We start from the raw sequence: 17,716 nt of genomic DNA, 5'->3' as shown, positions 1-17,716 counted from the left end.
GGTTATAGATATTTCTGTCTGTTTATTGTGTTGTTGTTTTTTTTGCCTTTTCTACATTTTTCTAATTTCTCATCCCTCTGCAGTGTATGCTACACTTTCCTCTGCTGCTGTGAGAAGCGCATTCCCCCGTGGTGGGGTGAATAAAGTAAATCTAATCTAATATAAAAACGCATTTTTAGAGTCGTAGCTTCTCTTTTGGTTGAGGGGGGATGGGTCTCTCTCTCTTCCCACTCTTTGCACAGGAGCCCTTTTTTTTCTCCTCCGGAAATGCAGCAAAAACATGCACAATAACAACAACAACAGCGCCGACTTGAAAAGTAGACGTTGCTCCAACACCCCCGACGGTTGAGACGTTGTTGTTGTTGTTGTTGTTGTCGCTAGCTGACTTAGCTTCACTTCACCTTTGAATTCTCAACCACGTCGCCATCTTGCAAGGCAGCTTTTCAGCGTAGACCGGGAGGAGGGAGGAGGAGGAGGAGGAGGTGGTGGAAGCTTAAATTGTAATATTTTAGACCACCATATTAGCGGTTTTGTACTCACCTCATGTTTAGAAAATACACCGCCGGCAGAGAAAGGTGTCCCTCGTGCGGGATCGCGTGTCAGTTGGTTGATTGTAAATCCGCGCGCGGGGCTGTGCGCTGTGGACTAGCAGGCAGACTGAAGGCTGCGCCGCATTTGTCGGGTCGACGTCCTGACAGGGCGAAAATAAATCATCCCATCCGCGGGTTGAAAACACAGAAAAACAACACCTTTAAAAAAAAACATGCGCACACAGAAAATATAACACGCAGATTTATGAATAAAATCGGCGTTATGTATCAATTTTGCTAAACGGTTCATTTTTTTAAAACATTTTGATTTTTATACACCTGCGAGGATAAAGCGGTGTGACAGCCAAATAGCTCCCTCCAACACGGTAATGCTCCCTGTGTTTATAATTTTCACTTTTCAGAAGCTCAAATTTCGCTTAATTTATATAACTTACTGACACGTTTTCCTGCTCATATTTATTCACATAAGCTATAGAACTACTCTACGTGTTTTTAATGTATTTGCTCGCCCATTTAGCTGATTTAAAGTCAAATAAACGGAGAAAGTGGCAGTAAAACACATTATTATGTACATGAAAATGAACATTGTTGGACTTTGTTATGACACGTGTTTAATCCCTTAAATTACGGGTAAGGTTAGATATCTCTTAAAGAGTGCGCGTGTATGTTTTTTTTAAAAACGTGGAACCATTCGTGTGTTAGACTTTTGTCTTCACACGGCTTGTTTACGATACCGTTCAAAATAATGAGTGTTTACCTGGCTGTGCTTGTAGTTTTGTCCTGTTCGATTTGGATCGGATGGATTTATTACCGACACCGGCGAACTCTGGCGAAGACTTTGAGACATTTGACGAACGTGTCGTCGGGCAGAGAGGCAGATGATGTCAGAGCTCTGCTCGTCACTGCGCATCCGGATGATGAGTGCATGTTCTTCGCGCCAACCATCCTGCGGCTCGTGGAGTCAAACGCCAGCGTTCACGTGCTGTGTCTGTCCGCAGGTACGACCACATAGCACGCGGCTGTCTGTGTACATCACGTTAATAAACCAATGTAAAGATTTATAGGGATAATTAAATCAAATCAGATTTTATTTGTAGAGCCCAAAGTCACAAAGTGCATTTTGCCTCAGAGGGCTTTACAATCTGTACAGGGAGTGACACCCTCTGTCCTTAGACCCTCAGCTCGAGTGACACAAAAAAAACATTTTAACAGGGAAAAAAGGTGGAAGAGCCACAGAGGAGGGATCCCTCTCCCAGGACGGACAGATGTGCAATAGATGTCACATGACAGAACAAATCAACACAAACATATTGTACAATTACAATGACTGACAAAATGAAAATGAATCATAATGAATGATAAAATGACAAGAGAGAGAGAGTTTTCATAAAGGAAGATGTGACTGCGTCTTCAACCAATACCGTGCCTGACTTAAAATGTGCTAGTCCTTTTTTTATTTAACTTTTACTGCCCAAAACACATAAAAACAAAGACGTAATTAGTTTTGTTATTATATTTGAAATATATATATACTCAATTATGATGGTTTAATAATTTTATTGGTGTTTACCTATTTTTTGGGGCCCCTGTCAGCTGTGGGCCCTTGGAATTGTCCTAACTTTTCCCTCCTATACGGCGCCCCTGACTGCTGTATAAATCATATTTATTTCAGCATCCTTTGCACTCTGCACCATTGTCTGTCTACAAATGTTGCTGTTGTTTCAGAATCAGATTTCACTTATGATATTGCACAAGCCAGTTCAATAGTTACTGGACTTGACTTGGAGTGTCTGATATTTTGAGGGAGGAGTTGTAGAGACTGATACTCACAGGTAGGAAAGACTTCTTGTGTCTCTCTGTGGAGTCTCTGACTGAAGGTGCTCCTGAGTCTGTCCAGCACCTCATGAAGTGGGTGGGAGTCATAGTCCAAGATAGCCTGCACCTTAGACAGCATCCTCCTTTCTAACACCACAGTCAGCGAGTCCATCTGCACCCCTACAACATCACTTATACATATATAGAGGCATACATAATTAAAATAACTATCAGATTAATCAATAATAAAAAATAATCATTAGTTGCAGCCCTAGTCAATTATTGCAAGAAACAAGATGTAAACAAATCGCACAAATTTGAGCTAAAGGGTTTGCAACAATTCAATTCAGTTTTATTTATATAGTGCCAAGTTATAACAGAAGTTATCTCATGCCACTTTCCATATAGAGCAGGTGTAGACCACCTCTCTTAATAAAATTATTTACTCAACACTTACCACCATGACCAAGCTCTCGGTGATAGTGGCAAAGGAAAAACTTCCTGTTAACAGACAGAAACCTCGAGCAGAACCCGGCTCATTGGTGGATGACCATCTGCAAGTATAAATGTTATTTTTATAAAGTAAAGGCATCAACTTTTGTCACTCAACCCGCTCAATTTGAAGTTTTTTCTTGCTACAAGTACTTGCTCATGACCCCACTGATGTTAGAGCACCATTACTACACAGCTAAAGTCGATTATGTGATAATTCACCTTCAGTGGAAAATGTTTAATCTATCTTAATCTTTAAATCTACTGACAGAATTTTAGAGATGTACTTTGGTTTTCCTGTCATTACGTTAGCCTAATTTGTCCTCTAATTATTGTACAGGAAACTACTACAATCAAGGAGCTCAGCGTAAACAAGAACTTCTCCACAGCTGTGCCGTGTTGGGGATACCAGACTCCAGAATCACCATAGTAGACCATAAGTAAGCAGCCGCCTGCATCAAACACACAACATACAATCTAAAACATGTGTGCCTTTGAAGTTGAAAGCAGAGTTCGCTCTGCTGAATATTCAGATTTGTGTGTTAAACGTGTTATGTGATTTAAAACTGAATTATTAGCATAATATATTTGTGTCGCCTTCAGTTCAGGACTCCTGTTGGATCCCATCAGTCCCCTCCCCACCACCCAGTGTCTATCGGAACAAATAGAGAGTTGACCACAAATCACACTCCCTCCATTCTGACTACAACAGGTCTGATCGAGCCTGGCCTGATGTATTAGCTCTGTGTCACAGGGGAAATAAATGATTAGGCCTCAGAGGCAGTGATAGGCCTGCCAAGTGGGACATCGAGCCCCATAAAAGCTTTACAATTCCCAGACTGACATCCAAAGCTTTAGATATCACCTCTAAGTATAGTAAATCAAACAATAGTCTACTACGATATTATGGAAATGTTTGTTTTGTTTTTTTAAAGCTGTCCTTAGTGGAACTATGATATTTGATTTGTAATGTTTGCACACCCTGTCTAGCAAGCTGAGCAGTCACAATGGATTAGTCACTGTCAATGAACCCTAAGGGGAATTAAATAATTACATTATTGTCATCTTCAATACTAAATTAAAATAATCACTTTTAAGCTTAATTTTGGGCTCCATACCAAAGTTAGTTCGACTTTTATTTGTGTTTCTTGAATTGGAAACTTTGTGAATATGTCTGAGATAGAATGAGGAAGAAATTAAGGGACTCTCCTTCTTGGTGGTTCTTGTGGAGCTCTGAAGGAAAATAAGTGGTAAGAATATAGTCGCACATTCCAGCTTTGTTGCAGGAACATAACGGTTCAAAGACAAAATCTGGCTTTTGTTTGTTAGCTCTCATTCATCTTAGAGTATTGAGGAATATTGAGTAAAACATTTATATGTTTGTCACCCATTAAGGATGTTTAGTTACAGCTATAGTTCCTCGTGTGGCTCTACATGCGTTTGAGTTAAAACAGCCTTCACTCAGAACCATTGTCATTTCACATTCAAAGCAGTGAGAACAACTGAGAGCCAGAACTTCGAACTCTATTGTTGTCCAAATTCTTGTGGAACTCGCTCTGTTTTCTCCTATATTTTGTTGTTGATGCAGCTGCAAGACTTTCAGTCTCCAGGCTCTGCCTGTTGGCAAGGTCAAGTTACAGAGAAAGTTGTGGTAAAAAAGGTGATGTTGAAAAGGGGAAATTTTTTCTCTCCCGTGGATCAATCCAGCAGATTCCCTTGAAAATGTTTTGAGTTTCTAAGAACCGCTGGGCTGCCTACATGTGAGTCTCTACATGCTGGCTCACCAGGAGAGCTGTATGAACTCTGGCACTAACCTAGAACTCACAGTAATAAGCTGGCAGGCTGCCCAGGTTGTCTGCCCTAGAGAACATTGTTGGTGTGTGTGTGTGTGTTTATACACAGACTTCACAGTTTTATCATCTTGTGCACACAGAATATAAATGAACTTTGATCTTAGTACTGTCTGCACTTCTGCTGAACTGGAGTGTAGCCCGTTTTCCCTTTCTGTGTATTCGGTTGTTTGCCTAAAACACACAACTAATCAGCACTTTGAGAGCCCCAGCCCCGCTCACTCACAACCAAACTCTCTCTCTCTCTCCCTCTGTTCCACCCCCATCCTCCTCCTCCTCCTCCTCCTCCTCCGCCTCCTCCTCCTCTTGTCCATGTCTGCTGTAGCCAACTGCCAAGGACTGTGGGATACATTTTGGCAATGCTCTGAGCACTCTAATGTAGGTCATTCCAAGCTGTTTTTCTCTTTGTGTGTCTGTACATGGCTAGCCACACTTTGGCTTTGCTCTTACCCTTCTCTGCCCAAGTATGTGCAGATGTACATCCTTGACTTGACCTCTCCCTGTTTTTCTTACTGGTCATTTTATTGTGCACAAAGAAAGAAAGAAATAAAGAAGGAAAATAGGAAAGAAAAAGATGCAGTGCAAAAGTTTGTAGAGAATAGAAACCAGAGAGTTTGAGTAGAAACAAAAGCCCCATGCATCCTATTAATTTGATTTCAACATTAGCTGCACTTTGCTAAATTCTGCAATCTGCAAAAAATATCAACATTAAGTAATTATACATGCAAACATAGATGAAAGTTTTAACATATCATATATGGAGATTTGTGTAATATAAATGTCTTTACAGTTGGAATGCAAGGGTGACACGAGGAGGTTGCAATCAGCAGCTACACCGCTAGATACTTTGAAATCCTACGCACTGGTCCTCGTAAGACATAACCTTGGACTTTGAGAACTTCTGATTATTTTTTCACTATTTTCTGACATTTTATAGGCCAAATGATTCATCGACTAATCAAGGAAATAATCAGCCGATTAGTCGATAATAAGAAAAATCGTTAGTGACAGACCTAATCAAGTTCAACAGCCCTGCAAATATTCCTACATACATGAAGGTTATAATGATAATACATTTATAAACAGGAGGCTGTAGCTTGTGGTTAAACATGTAATGCTTACCTTGTTTCTGTAGTCGTTGAACAATACTTCTATAAGCTCTAATAGTTTGTAAAATGCCTGTGGTGTAGAAATAAAGCGACTAAATCAGTGTTTGTGTGTTTTCATGCAGAGTTTAGAGAGATGACTGGAGGTGAGTGTAGCTCGTATACGGTAGTTGCAGTACTGATCTCCAGTGTCTACTGTTTAGACGGCTTTCAATAAAGTCCTCAAAGATTATGTCAAGTCTGAAACAGGCACGATAGCTATGAACAGCGAGCACCTTGGCTCAAGAACTGACGTTTTTATGTGATGCTGTCAAAGGACAAAACCTAGAACAGATCCTCAGAGTTTGTATGCCAAGCTGGGCATTAAACCACAAACTGTGCTGTATGTCGTGGCCTGTTCAGACCAGTTGCGGTGCAAATCATCTCCCTAAGGAGCTTTTGATGCCTGATAGTGTTAAAGAGTAGCTTTTCTTTGAGTGGGTTTTGTTTATCTCCTGCAGTCACACGAGCATGCACAGGTGTCATGCATGCAGGCGATGCGATACACATTCCTGCCAATGGTTTCACACTGTTCTGCTGCTCCACAGGTGGCAGTAACACGCCCAGGTGTGGTGCAAAGGCAGTGTAGAAGACAACGAACTAGTAAACATGAATGCAAACTTTGAAAAACTTAAAAAATAAATGTTTTATGAGGAAGAAAGTTTTGTTTGTTTAGAAGAAAACTCCACAGGACAGCTTTAATAACATTGTCAACATAGAAGTGGATTCACACAAGACATTGTCAAACCTGGACAGAAGAAATCGTACCAGACTGGAGAGTTTGGGCTGACTATTGTCTCATTCATGTTTGTTTTCAAGCTAAAAATCTCACACCAAAAGTCAAGCACAGTGTGCGAATGTGTCATGACGACAGATCTGGGTGAGACTCACTCACATCCACAGTCTGTGGAATAACACGTGAAATTCTGTTTTAAAATAGGATTTTCCCTTTAATGCTCACTGAATAGGACAGCTGTGTTGACAGTATCTGGGGCCCCAGTGCATGTTGGGGCCTTTGTGATCAAGCTCGATCTGAGCACGCTCTGCTGCCTCTGCACTTGCACTGGCTTGACCTCTGTCTGCTCCCTGGACTCGATTATAGCTGCTCACTGCACAAATCCAACCAGTCCACTTCTTCATTACATTATCCATCAGATGATCGGACTGAACTTCAGTCTCACGCACCTCATTTCTTTAATAATCCAGCCCCTAATGTGTTCCAGATTTGCTTCAGTTAAACACATTTTTACTCAGAAGTAAATCACAAACTGAAAACTTTTGTTTTTGATTGGATTCATATAAATAATTCTCTGTGAGCTCGGCTCTTCTCCTCTTAAAATGAAAGCTGTATTTGACGCAGTAGCTCTCGATTCCTACACAAGGTTTAAATATACATTGATCAGTGGTTTAAAAATAGCTCTAGCTGTTTTATAAGCGCATGGCACAGCGCAATAAATAGTGGTGAGATGTTCCAGCGCTGCCTGCTGACCTCTGGCTGTGCTTTTATACTGGATACATTTGTCACCAGCACACACTGGCCTCTGCAGAGTCAAACAGTTGCTTTTTCCCTTCTACTGAACCCTGCAGCCGGCAACAAACAGTCATTTTGTCACATTACATTGCTCTGATTCTGCAACAGCTTACTTACAAAACAACACCAACAACATTATTTCCAAGGTTATTTTCATGACAATTTATTACCTCAAAATAAGTGAATACTGGCAGAAACCTGCAACCACAAATGCCTCTTATATCATTGTGGAACAATGTGCATCTATTGGCGTTACGGTAGTTGTAACTGCTTTGTTACAGTGGGGATATTGTGGCCGTACTGTCAGTTTGTAGTGGCATCTCAGCCGTTCCCAGCAGGACATATAATCTGACTGTCTGGTCAGAAGTCTGGCAGTTTTGCAGGCCTGTGGTCCATGTGACCAGACTAAACAAGCCCTCTCTGAGACACACACACATTCACACACACACACACAGAATCCCCTTACTGGGCTAAAGTTCAACAACTGCATACAGATGCCTGCAAGCAATTAGACATCCACATGCAACGCTACAAAGGGGGAGCTGTGGAGGTTACTTTAGGACATTTTGCACTGTTGCCATGGCGAAGCTGACACTCAGCCTGCATCCTGCTTGAGAAAGGTCAGGTGTCTTATATCTTTTGTTCATTTTTCTTTTTTTTTCTCACCCCCCTCCTTGCAGGCTTGTGTTTGGCTGCAGTTGTCAAGCTGTAAGGCAAAATAGCTCAAATAATAAATGAATAAATGCAACATTAAACACAGCTGTCGTTGGAACTCTGTAACATATTTGGATACCTTGTATTCTTGGACTTAAAACTGCTTGTTTTAATGAGCTTTCGGTCCAAACAGCAGCAGAAATTAGGCCATTAGGCTTGTGTTTTATTCATTTATGCAGCATTTAACATAAGTTTAAACAAGATTACATTCACTCCCTTACGCCCTTCATGATACGCCACTGGTATCAACATGTCACAGCGGTGCATTCACTCGATGACGGACAGTTTTAAACTATCTCTGAACCCCTGAACCTCCACCCCACCTCCCTGTGACATCGCCGACCCCCACCCCAACACCCCTTACACCAAAGCCTGACCTTCACATCATCTGGCAGCCAATAGATTTGTGGCCTAATCCATCACTTCCCTCTACTGGCTCAACTGTCCTGGCTCATTGTTAGCAATGAAGGGGAGGGGAGCAACTGTTGAGCCTCCAACCCCCAGACACACACACACCTACCCCCACTTTATGCACTATATATATTTTTATCTATATACACATACATGCACACAGTGTTTCAAATGCCACCCATGTGCTCCTGCTTATCTTGTCGAACCAACACAGTTTGGGTGGTTGTGTTTTTGAGCAACATGCAACCATGTTTCCAAAACAAAAAATTGGTACGCTGTGTAGATTGTGAATAAAAACTAAATGTGATGATTAAAGTGTATATTTAATAATAAATCGACAATAGAAACAACTTAAAGGTCCAGTGTGTAAGATTACGTTTACATTTTACAGTATTCATTAGTATGTTTTCATCTTAAAATGAGCCCTTTTATATCTACAGTGAGAGTTGGACCATGTTGAATCACCATTTTTGTTTAATAGCCCAGAACAGACAAACCAGATTCTGATCTGGATATGGCCTCTTGCTTTTACTGTCAATCTGGCAGCCAGAGTTGTTCTTACATGCTTGGAAGAAGAGGCTAAGGCATGAGGGAGTATTCATTTGGTTGCAGTCTGCGGCTTCACCACTAGGTGCCACTAAATCCCACAAACTAGATCTTTTAATAGATGTTCAGAATGAAATATTTGATTGTTGAACATTCTGAATTTGATGCCAGCGAGATGTTCACATTTACCGTCACTCTGTTCATCACTTCTTCTTTTAACAACACTCTGTAAGCATCTAGGAACTGAGGAGGACAGTTGCAGAAACAGAGATTTCATCTGATTCTCTGAATCTTTTCATCATATTATGAACTGTAGACGATGAAATACACAGATCTTTTTTTTGCATTTTTTTACATTGAGACACATTATTCTTAAATTGTTGCACTATTTGTGCAGTCTTTCACACAGTGGGGAGCCCCTCGCCATCTTTACTTCACAAAGACTCTCTGGGATACTTGTTTATATAAAATGTCATGTCGTGTGTGAGATGTTTCACCAGGTTTTTTTTGTTGCCACTGTCCCAACATTTTTACTTCAAAATGTGAATATCATTTACCAAAAGTTTGATAACTTGTCTTAGTCATTTTCAATTAAAACTGGGCGTTTCACATTTTGTTTTACAGCATGCCAACTTTTTTGGGAAACAGGATTGTAAAGCAGAGAAATTATAACTGGTGAACAGACTAGATCCTCTCCACCCTCAAATGCTGCAACCCTCAGGATGTTTTTTTATGTGAACCGTGTCAACCCAACTCATATCTGCGTTTTTTTCCAAGTAGATTTTTAAGCACTTTTCTCCCTTTTTTATTTTTTGAACAACCATAAAAAGCAATACTTTTATTTTCTTACCCATTGGGGCAGCTATTATTTCTGGCAAAAAGGGGAGTCTATGCATGTTTAGTAGGCTGAGAGCTCAGCTCTGGCCAAGTGTGATGTTTGATGTGTGCTACGTGCTGTCTCCAGGCTGTAGTTTCAGATGAACATGATGCGAAGGGCCTTCCGACCCTTAACCCCCGGACTTCCCAGCACTCCCTCGTGTTTGCATTCCACAACAGCCTTTCTTTTTTTTCTTTTGCTTTCAAACTGTGTGTTAAATCTGTGCTGAAATCTGGTGCCCGGAAAGGCAATAAGACTGCCCAGCCCTGAGAACCACCAAGCATGCTTATTTTGTGCAGGATGCTCTTGACTTTCGGTTACAGTGAGGTTACGATGCACTCCTGAATCACTGTTTGTAATTTTACTGTAACTCAGATAACCAGCATCCGTTTCTTTGCCCTCCAGAAAACTTCCAGACGATCCCAAAGCAGAATGGAGCATCTCATTGGTTTCTTCTCTAATTGTGAACCACATAAGAGCTCACTCCTTCAACATGGTATGCTCGGCTCTGCTCTGAATTCTTTCCTTTCAAAGCAGTGGCTTTTCTGTCATTTCCTGTTTTATGTTAACACACGACTTCCCTGCCACTCTGTGTACAAAACCCATGCATTGTTTTGCTTTGTTTTTTTACCATATGTTTTGGCACCACAGCTTTGCAGCGCATTATCCCAGTTCCACTGCGGTCTGTCAGCCACTGTGTCTTTTTTGTCAAAATCTGACTGTACTTTGAGCCCCCCCTAAAAAACAACAGAGGGGAAATGGCCTCGGCTGCTGTAGAAAGTTTGGATTCAATTTCTGTGTTTACACAGAGATCCCTATCTGCCCCAGTGCAGTTCCGCGCTATTAGCTAATGGGAATGCGGCAAATTTACAATCAGAATTTTCTTCCCGTCTATCTCAACGAGGACGAAAATAGTCATAAGAAGAAAGTACAGCAGCAACAGTATAAATAAAGAAACAGTTCTGCAGGGAAGACAACGAATGCACACAGCTGGATTCTTCTATCCTGTAGCTGCTGATCTCTTCTTGTTATCAAAGACGACAAACAAACACTCTGCCTCCTCCCATCCTGTCGGGCTCGGCAAAACAAAAAAATGCAGCCAGACTAAAAAGTAGGCTGGAGGATCATGTCAGTCACACAGAAACGAACAAATATATGCAGCGATAACGCACATCTAGATGTGAAATATAGTCTTTTAAAGGCTGGACAGTGTTGTTTCTTTGGTCTGACACCATGCCAATTTGTTGTTTTTTCATATGCAAAGACATAGTAATGGTAGAATGCATCTGAGCATAGCAAATACCAAGTCTTTAGTAAAGCACTTTTTCTTTCCCTTTGACCTGATTTTTTTTTTTTCACTTGCTTCCTCTGGTGTGCAAGCATACAAACCGAAAAAGGTTTTTAAGTATCAGTTGTCAGTTGCCAAGCAGCTCCACAGTCAGACACAGAAACCCTTCCACTAACCCAAAAAGAAAAAAATCTCTCCCTCTGTTTTTTGCCTCTGTTTGTTTAAATTCACTTTTAGATACCCGGATTCTGGCTTTTCACCCACACAATGAGATATTTTGTTGTTTCAGGTGCTGACCTTCGATGGAAGAGGAGTGAGTGGCCATGCCAATCACATAGCCATCCATAAAGCTGTCAGGTACTAGCTGAACTTGAAGGCATTCAGGGTTTTTTTTTTTTGAACCCCTCAACTTAAAGATGCCATCTTCAGGGATATTATGTGGCTTATTCATGCACACAGAAACCAGCCCACACAAAAAACGGTCCAGGAAAATGCTGAACATTTAGACTCGCATCAACATCCATCTTTCCAAATGTTTCCCCACATAAACGTGCACGCACACACACGCGGGCGCGTGCACCATGTTTTTCAGAATTGGTCTGTTACATAGCTGAGAGGTCATCCAAACACAGTCCTCAGAGGCACTCAGCTTCGCTCCCAGAGAGCAGCAGTAAATCCTGTCCCTGAAGTGGTGAGGTGGGAGGGTAGCTCTGGTTTGGAGAGGCCGACCAAGCAAGTTGCATCAGACATTTGGGTTTTAAAAAAATGAAAAAGTGTTTTGTATTATAAGGTGTACGCTGCTGTCCTCCATGTTGCACTGATGACTGGTCTGCTGTGTTGTTTTTCACTGAGCCTATATGGCTCTCTGTCAATCTGCGGGCCTCATCTGTTGATGAGATGTAAGCTCTCCAAATCACATCTCATGATTCCCATTAGGCGGGAACTCAGAGGGGCTGTGCACTAGTTTCGCAGTGCTCTAAAGCCCAGTGGTTTGTTGTTGTCAAAATCTTAACTGTTATTGCACATGGAAGTCTGAAAGAAAAACTTGTTTTGCTACACAGAAAAAAAAACTTCATTCAGCAGAGAACTGTGGGTATTTAGCAGCACTTCATGACATTTTCTGTGTGCTTACAGTCCTCTGACACTTCGTGTTGTAATCAGTGTAACCAAAACGCTAATCTCGGATACATATTGGCAAGTAGAAACTTCACACTGCGGCCATTCTTTTGGTCGCAGACACAAACCCTGTCTAGAGGTCGTATCAACTCTTTGACAGCAATGTTTGCATCCTTTGACATTGTTCTTTTCTCCACTTGCAGCCATCTCGCTTCCACTGGACAAGTGCCCAATGGTAGGTTTGACACACACATAGAAATGTGTGAACAAAGTATCACAGGTCAGATCTGCTGAAAGTTAGTCTGTAAAAGTAAAAATTCTTGAGCAAGTTGTTCTGGTCTCCACAAGATATGTGAAGTCCGATGACGCTGAACAACAGCTGTATTAATAAACTTTAAGTAGCACTTGAAACTAACGATATGCTTCACAATCAGACAAGACAGAAATGACATCCTCACATGAGAAGCAGCACCTCTGCAGCCTCTAATTTCCACACTGAGAAAGTCCTGTAAACACTGACTCAGGCAGGGCATTTTGTTGATGTGCAGCGCCCTCTTCTGTCCAAAAGTGCTGCAAGCGTCTTGTCTCTCCTCTATACATTTTGGTCTGCTGGAGGCCAGATGGATACATCCAAACACAAATGTTTTGGCTTGGGGCTTGGGTGGGGGGGTGTTGTTGAAGAGAATGTGAAAAGGAAAAATAGGACAGAGAAGAGGGCGACATGTTAGAACTCATTACTTTCATAGTTTGGTAAACATTAAGGCCCGCAGAGCACACCCACGTTTGCTGATAAGAAACACGCAGTGCTGGCCTGTAAGGTTCATCACATGTGAGATCTCAACTGTGTCAACACTGCTGTGCTGTTGAATGACAGGAAGACATTATCAACTCAGTCCCGAGGCCACGGTAAACGCACGCTTTATTTACGACCTAACGACTACAGCCTGCTTTGCCCTCTTTAGGGTGCAGCTGGTGTATCATTAATTGTGCCCTTTGGTTTATTTATCATCAGGCATTTACACATCACATGTTCGACTGGCCTTACCGTGGCCTCCAGGAGAGGTTACAGATAATTAGGTGATTGTAATAAGCCTCCTTGCTTGGCTGTACAGCCAGACTCCCTGCTCAGTACCAACAGCTTTAAGCCTCTCGTGTCCCACAAAAGAACATGTCATACAGTTTTTCTATGATTTCCTGACAACGACATGAGTGTAAAAAGAACCATTGTATTACATTGTTAAATGCTTGCTTCACAGTCAAAACATACAAAATAGAACAACCTGAGAAAAGGCCTAGTTGAACGTCTGCTGCTGCAGTGAGTGTTTAACATATTAACAGCTCTAACTGGGTCTCTGTCTGTTCTCCCAGACTGCTGCTTGCTCTCCCTGGTGACTGTTGGCCTCTTCAGGAAGTACATCTCCTTCCTGGAGCTCCCCCTCAGCTGGCTGCTGCCCTCATGTCTCCGCTGTTTTATAGGCTCACGGGGCTACAGGCAAGCCAAAGTAAGCCTCGAAATAGACACTTTGTTGGCAAAGACACGTCACATAGAAGGAGCACATGTTTTTAGCACTTTCTAACAGTCTCATCATGCTGATATTATGAAAAGAAGTCGATGCATTTACACTTAACATCAGATTTTGAGCATTAGTACTAGTATTAGTTATATAACCTCTCAAACAGCCCTCTTTTCTTTTCAGGAGGCCATGTTTTGCCATCGCACTCAACTCCTGTGGTTCCGTTACCTCTACATCTTCTTTTCTCGGTACATGTTCGTAAACACATTCCAAATGATCCCACAAGGCCCAAAGAACTTGAAGATTTATTAAGTTTATCTCGTCCAGGTGCACTGTTTGTTACTGCGTTCGGTTTACTCGCTGCCTAACTGCTCGAATTACTGTGATAGGAGTGAATTTAGTAGCTGTTAAGCTGTTTTGCTCACAATGATTGAAGATTTCTTTAACACTGTATCAGCTAAAGTATCTTGAATGTTTTCTGTATGCACTTTCCTTACATAAGGCTGACATTAACTTTGAAATGACAACAACAGGAACGCCTTTTTTCTACGGAAACATCTTTTATTGTTTTCAGTCTTTACACTGTATAAAAACACTACAGTTTGAATTTTTATCTTATACTTAAAAAGATTGTTTAAAATCCTGTGCAGTATTTCTGTTATACTGCTGATTAAAGTTTGATTCTTGTATCATAGTGGTTACTTTTCATTTACTTTCTGCAGGTTTAGACATGTCTCTGATGCTCTTGTGAGCTTGCATGCTTTCTTCCCACTTCTCCCCACAAAACTTCTCAACCGTGACACCGCGGACCGTACCTGGATCCAAACAGTGCGGAGCAACACCTGGGGGGGGGAACGACAGCAACAAAGGACAGCTTGTTGATTTGCATACGAACAAAACAGCTCGTTGTATCCGGCACTTTTCACACAGAGGTTCAGTAATGCAAAATTTTAGGTTTAAAGGCTGTTTTCCTGATATCACTGTTATCCAACATGGACTATTTTACTGTTTCTGTGAACTTAACAACTGTGTTTTCTACAAATCTAAGGCATCAAAGGGCAGACGGGGTTGGTTAGTTTGGGGTAAACAGCAGGATGATGAAATAAGTTTACACATGAATAACACATGACTGGTGTGACTGTCAGCAGTTACCATATCCATCCGGGTTGGAGCGAGGGGTGTAGAAACTCTGAACTCCACACGTCTTACAGAAGGTGTGTTTAGCAACGTGAGTGTTAAACGTGTATGTGGTCAGATTATCTGACCCCTGCAAAGAAAACAAAACCATTATTCACTTTTGTGTGTGTGTGTGTGTGTTTTTGTTTAGATTAAATTGTGTTATGAGTACCTGTAAGAGTGTGAAGAGATTTTTGGGAACAATGAAATGGTGGTTTTGTTTCTTTGTGCAGATGCTGCAGCTGGAATAAAAGGTGTAAATTAGTTTTATTGTTATATTGATTTGATAAAAAAGCTTCTTTTTTTTTAATCCAAACTTAAATGTATCTTCGGACAGGATGCTACTATTGAATTTTAGATGTATATGTCTTATATTTATTGTTTTAAGATATAAGAAACAAGAAAATGTAATGTAATATCCGTACTTGCATTCAAAAACATGAAGGTCTGGTGAACTCCAGACTTCAAATCTAACAGCTCCACAGTGGCAGCCGCCTGTATGTTTCACAACCTCCATTCTGTGGGTTAAAAGGACATAACCATAGCCAACACAATCAATACATATGTTCACATTTGAGTACTCGGAAATGTGAAGCCTTACTTCAGTGTCTTTGATGTCAACAAGAACACGAACAGGGATGAATTTACTCAACTCATCTCAAATGATGTTCTGGTTAAACTGGTGTGACGATTCTGTTTGCGAAATCTGTTGACGTGGAACTGAACGCCCAACCCTAAACACTTCCAGTCAGGCTGCCAAAGGAAACACAATGACCCCTGGCAAGGCAAAGTCCACTGCTGATAAGAGTTTCATTTACATTAAAAGCCTCTCGGCTACTTACACCTTTGACCCATTAAGAGCAATTGATGTGCTTGATTGTCAATTCAAAAGTACCTCTAGGGAAAAGCCAAAGTCACGTTTATTGTCCTGAGCCATGGATGCTCTTATTTCATGTGATAATACTGTGAGAGTCCCACAGTGCTGTCCTTACGTGAAAGATTGTTTTTTCCTGGAACACTCTGAGTCAGTCCATAATTATTTCAAGCGCAAAAGGGCCGGGCAAAGTACTGCAGACTTGCACAAACACATTCCTCAGAGGTGGAACTAGTTCAGCCAGACAGCCAGCTCTTGTGTTGGAAAGCACTGGCACGGTGCATCACGGGTTGGGTGTCATATGACAGGGTGCTGAAGGGGTGGGGAAAGGAAATTTAGTGACCCAAATACATAAATTAGGAGTATCCCAGCTGTATCATATCTATGACCCATAAATAGAACCCCAGTAGACCCATGCGAGTTTATGCTATTTGGTTTAATTCAGTTTACAGTGGATTATAACTGGTGGGAGCTAAAAGAAGGGAGTTAGATCACCAGTTGGTATAAGTTATACATAAATCTGCAGCGTTTTGTGACCTCTGACCTACATCTCAGTATGTTTAATCAGCTGGGTCACCACAAAAACTCTACCGCCTACTGAAAATATGCTCAACCGTCCACAGAATCAGTGTTTAACTTGTGGGAGTTTAACATTAATCCCTGGGCGTTGACACAATGCCTTGGACTTATGCTCATGGAACAAAATTAAACCCTTCCTTGTGACTGATGACGATACTCACCGTTATGCCTTTCGCTCAAGACAGAAGAACAAACATTGTAACTCATCCTATGAACTGATTATTCAGCTGTATAATCATAGATGTTGAGAGTCTTGTACATTGTACAGTATGTCCACCACGATGAGCTGAATTAAGACAAATATCTAACATCTTCACTATCATTTAAACATCTATTTTCCAGATTAAAACAAGCCCGAACGACATCTGGCATACTACTTTTTGTTGTTGTCTAAATAGGAAACAGTATCTCTCTATCTGATCTGATCTAAGTGCATTAAGGTCATGACTGCACATGCTGTACTGTGCGCCTGCCAGTTAACCGGTATCAGCAAATTCTGCGTATATCAAATTAGATATTTTGCAGTGATGTTCTTGGCTGGCTATGAATCACGAATGTATTCTTTATTTAGATGGTTTGTATAATGAGAAGAGCCGGTGTGGATATGCATTGCGAATGAATGAAATAAGGTGGGTAAATTAGGTCAGTTAAGCAGTGCTCGACCGAAATACTTTAGACCCTGCTGTCACAACAGCTGGTAGCACATGTTTACAAAGCACGTTTCCATCTGTTCACAGTCACGTTTGATTGAATTCGTGTCTGGACACGTCTCTGCTACGTGCCACATAAATGCAAAGTCATTCAGACTTCATGAGCTCCTCCTAGGTATGATATATATTGTAACAATATGGAAAATGGGTCGAAGGTCGGTTATACAAAGGCTACACTATCATAACCTAGAATTACACAAGATTCCTGGTTATAAGTCTTCAATTTATTTATATGCTGTATGATTCTTGATTAAATAATCCCCAAAACTGAAACGCGATGTAGTCATCGAACATCACTTACTGTAACGCGGCAACCAATCGCTGCTCAAACAAACAACCGTGCGGACCAATCAGAGGCTCGGGGAAGGTCCCTGTTGCTATGATGGTTCTAGCAAATTCTGGAGGCAGTTGTGGTTGGTGCGAGATATCATTCCGCCGCGGATATGTCGAAACTGTCATTTTCACGCATATTATTGTCGATTTAACACTCGCAGTTATTAGAAGACGTACTAATTAAGGCCAAAAAT

General features: G+C 41.3%; 3 protein-coding genes across 7 annotated transcripts in view; 1 reads left to right on the top strand and 2 right to left on the bottom strand.

Moving 5' to 3' along the window:
- Positions 1 to 1,416, bottom strand: part of ncor1 (nuclear receptor corepressor 1) — a 48,491-nt gene extending 47,075 nt beyond the window's left edge. For all 5 annotated transcript variants that reach the window (XM_027273334.1, XM_027273335.1, XM_027273336.1 and 2 more), the window contains exons 1-2: positions 1,309 to 1,416; positions 541 to 691 (exon numbers count right to left, since the gene is read on the bottom strand). The gene's annotated coding sequence lies outside the window, so the exon portion shown is untranslated. The remainder of the gene's footprint in view (positions 1 to 540; positions 692 to 1,308) is intronic.
- pigl (phosphatidylinositol glycan anchor biosynthesis, class L) lies at positions 1,237 to 14,540 on the top strand. Its single transcript, XM_027273343.1, has 7 exons — positions 1,237 to 1,549; positions 3,199 to 3,298; positions 10,338 to 10,428; positions 11,510 to 11,577; positions 12,540 to 12,571; positions 13,705 to 13,838; positions 14,034 to 14,540. Exons 1-7 carry the CDS (start codon positions 1,297 to 1,299, stop codon positions 14,160 to 14,162), a joined length of 807 nt encoding a protein of 268 aa, XP_027129144.1. The 5' UTR covers positions 1,237 to 1,296; the 3' UTR covers positions 14,163 to 14,540.
- Positions 14,520 to 17,673, bottom strand: cenpv (centromere protein V). The gene is made up of 5 exons (XM_027273344.1): positions 17,491 to 17,673; positions 15,452 to 15,544; positions 15,199 to 15,268; positions 15,003 to 15,117; positions 14,520 to 14,692 (listed from the first exon to the last, which is right to left on the bottom strand). The coding sequence occupies exons 1-5, from the start codon at positions 17,646 to 17,648 to the stop codon at positions 14,556 to 14,558; spliced, it is 573 nt and encodes a 190-aa protein (XP_027129145.1). The 5' UTR covers positions 17,649 to 17,673; the 3' UTR covers positions 14,520 to 14,555.
- Positions 17,674 to 17,716: the final 43 nt, after the last annotated feature.

Source organism: Larimichthys crocea, chromosome XXII (genome assembly GCF_000972845.2).
Source record: "Larimichthys crocea isolate SSNF chromosome XXII, L_crocea_2.0, whole genome shotgun sequence".
In the NCBI taxonomy this organism is placed as follows: Eukaryota; Metazoa; Chordata; class Actinopteri; family Sciaenidae; genus Larimichthys; species Larimichthys crocea.
The sequence above is the reverse complement of the archived record's forward strand: the minus strand, read 5'-3'. Positions and strand labels throughout refer to the sequence as shown.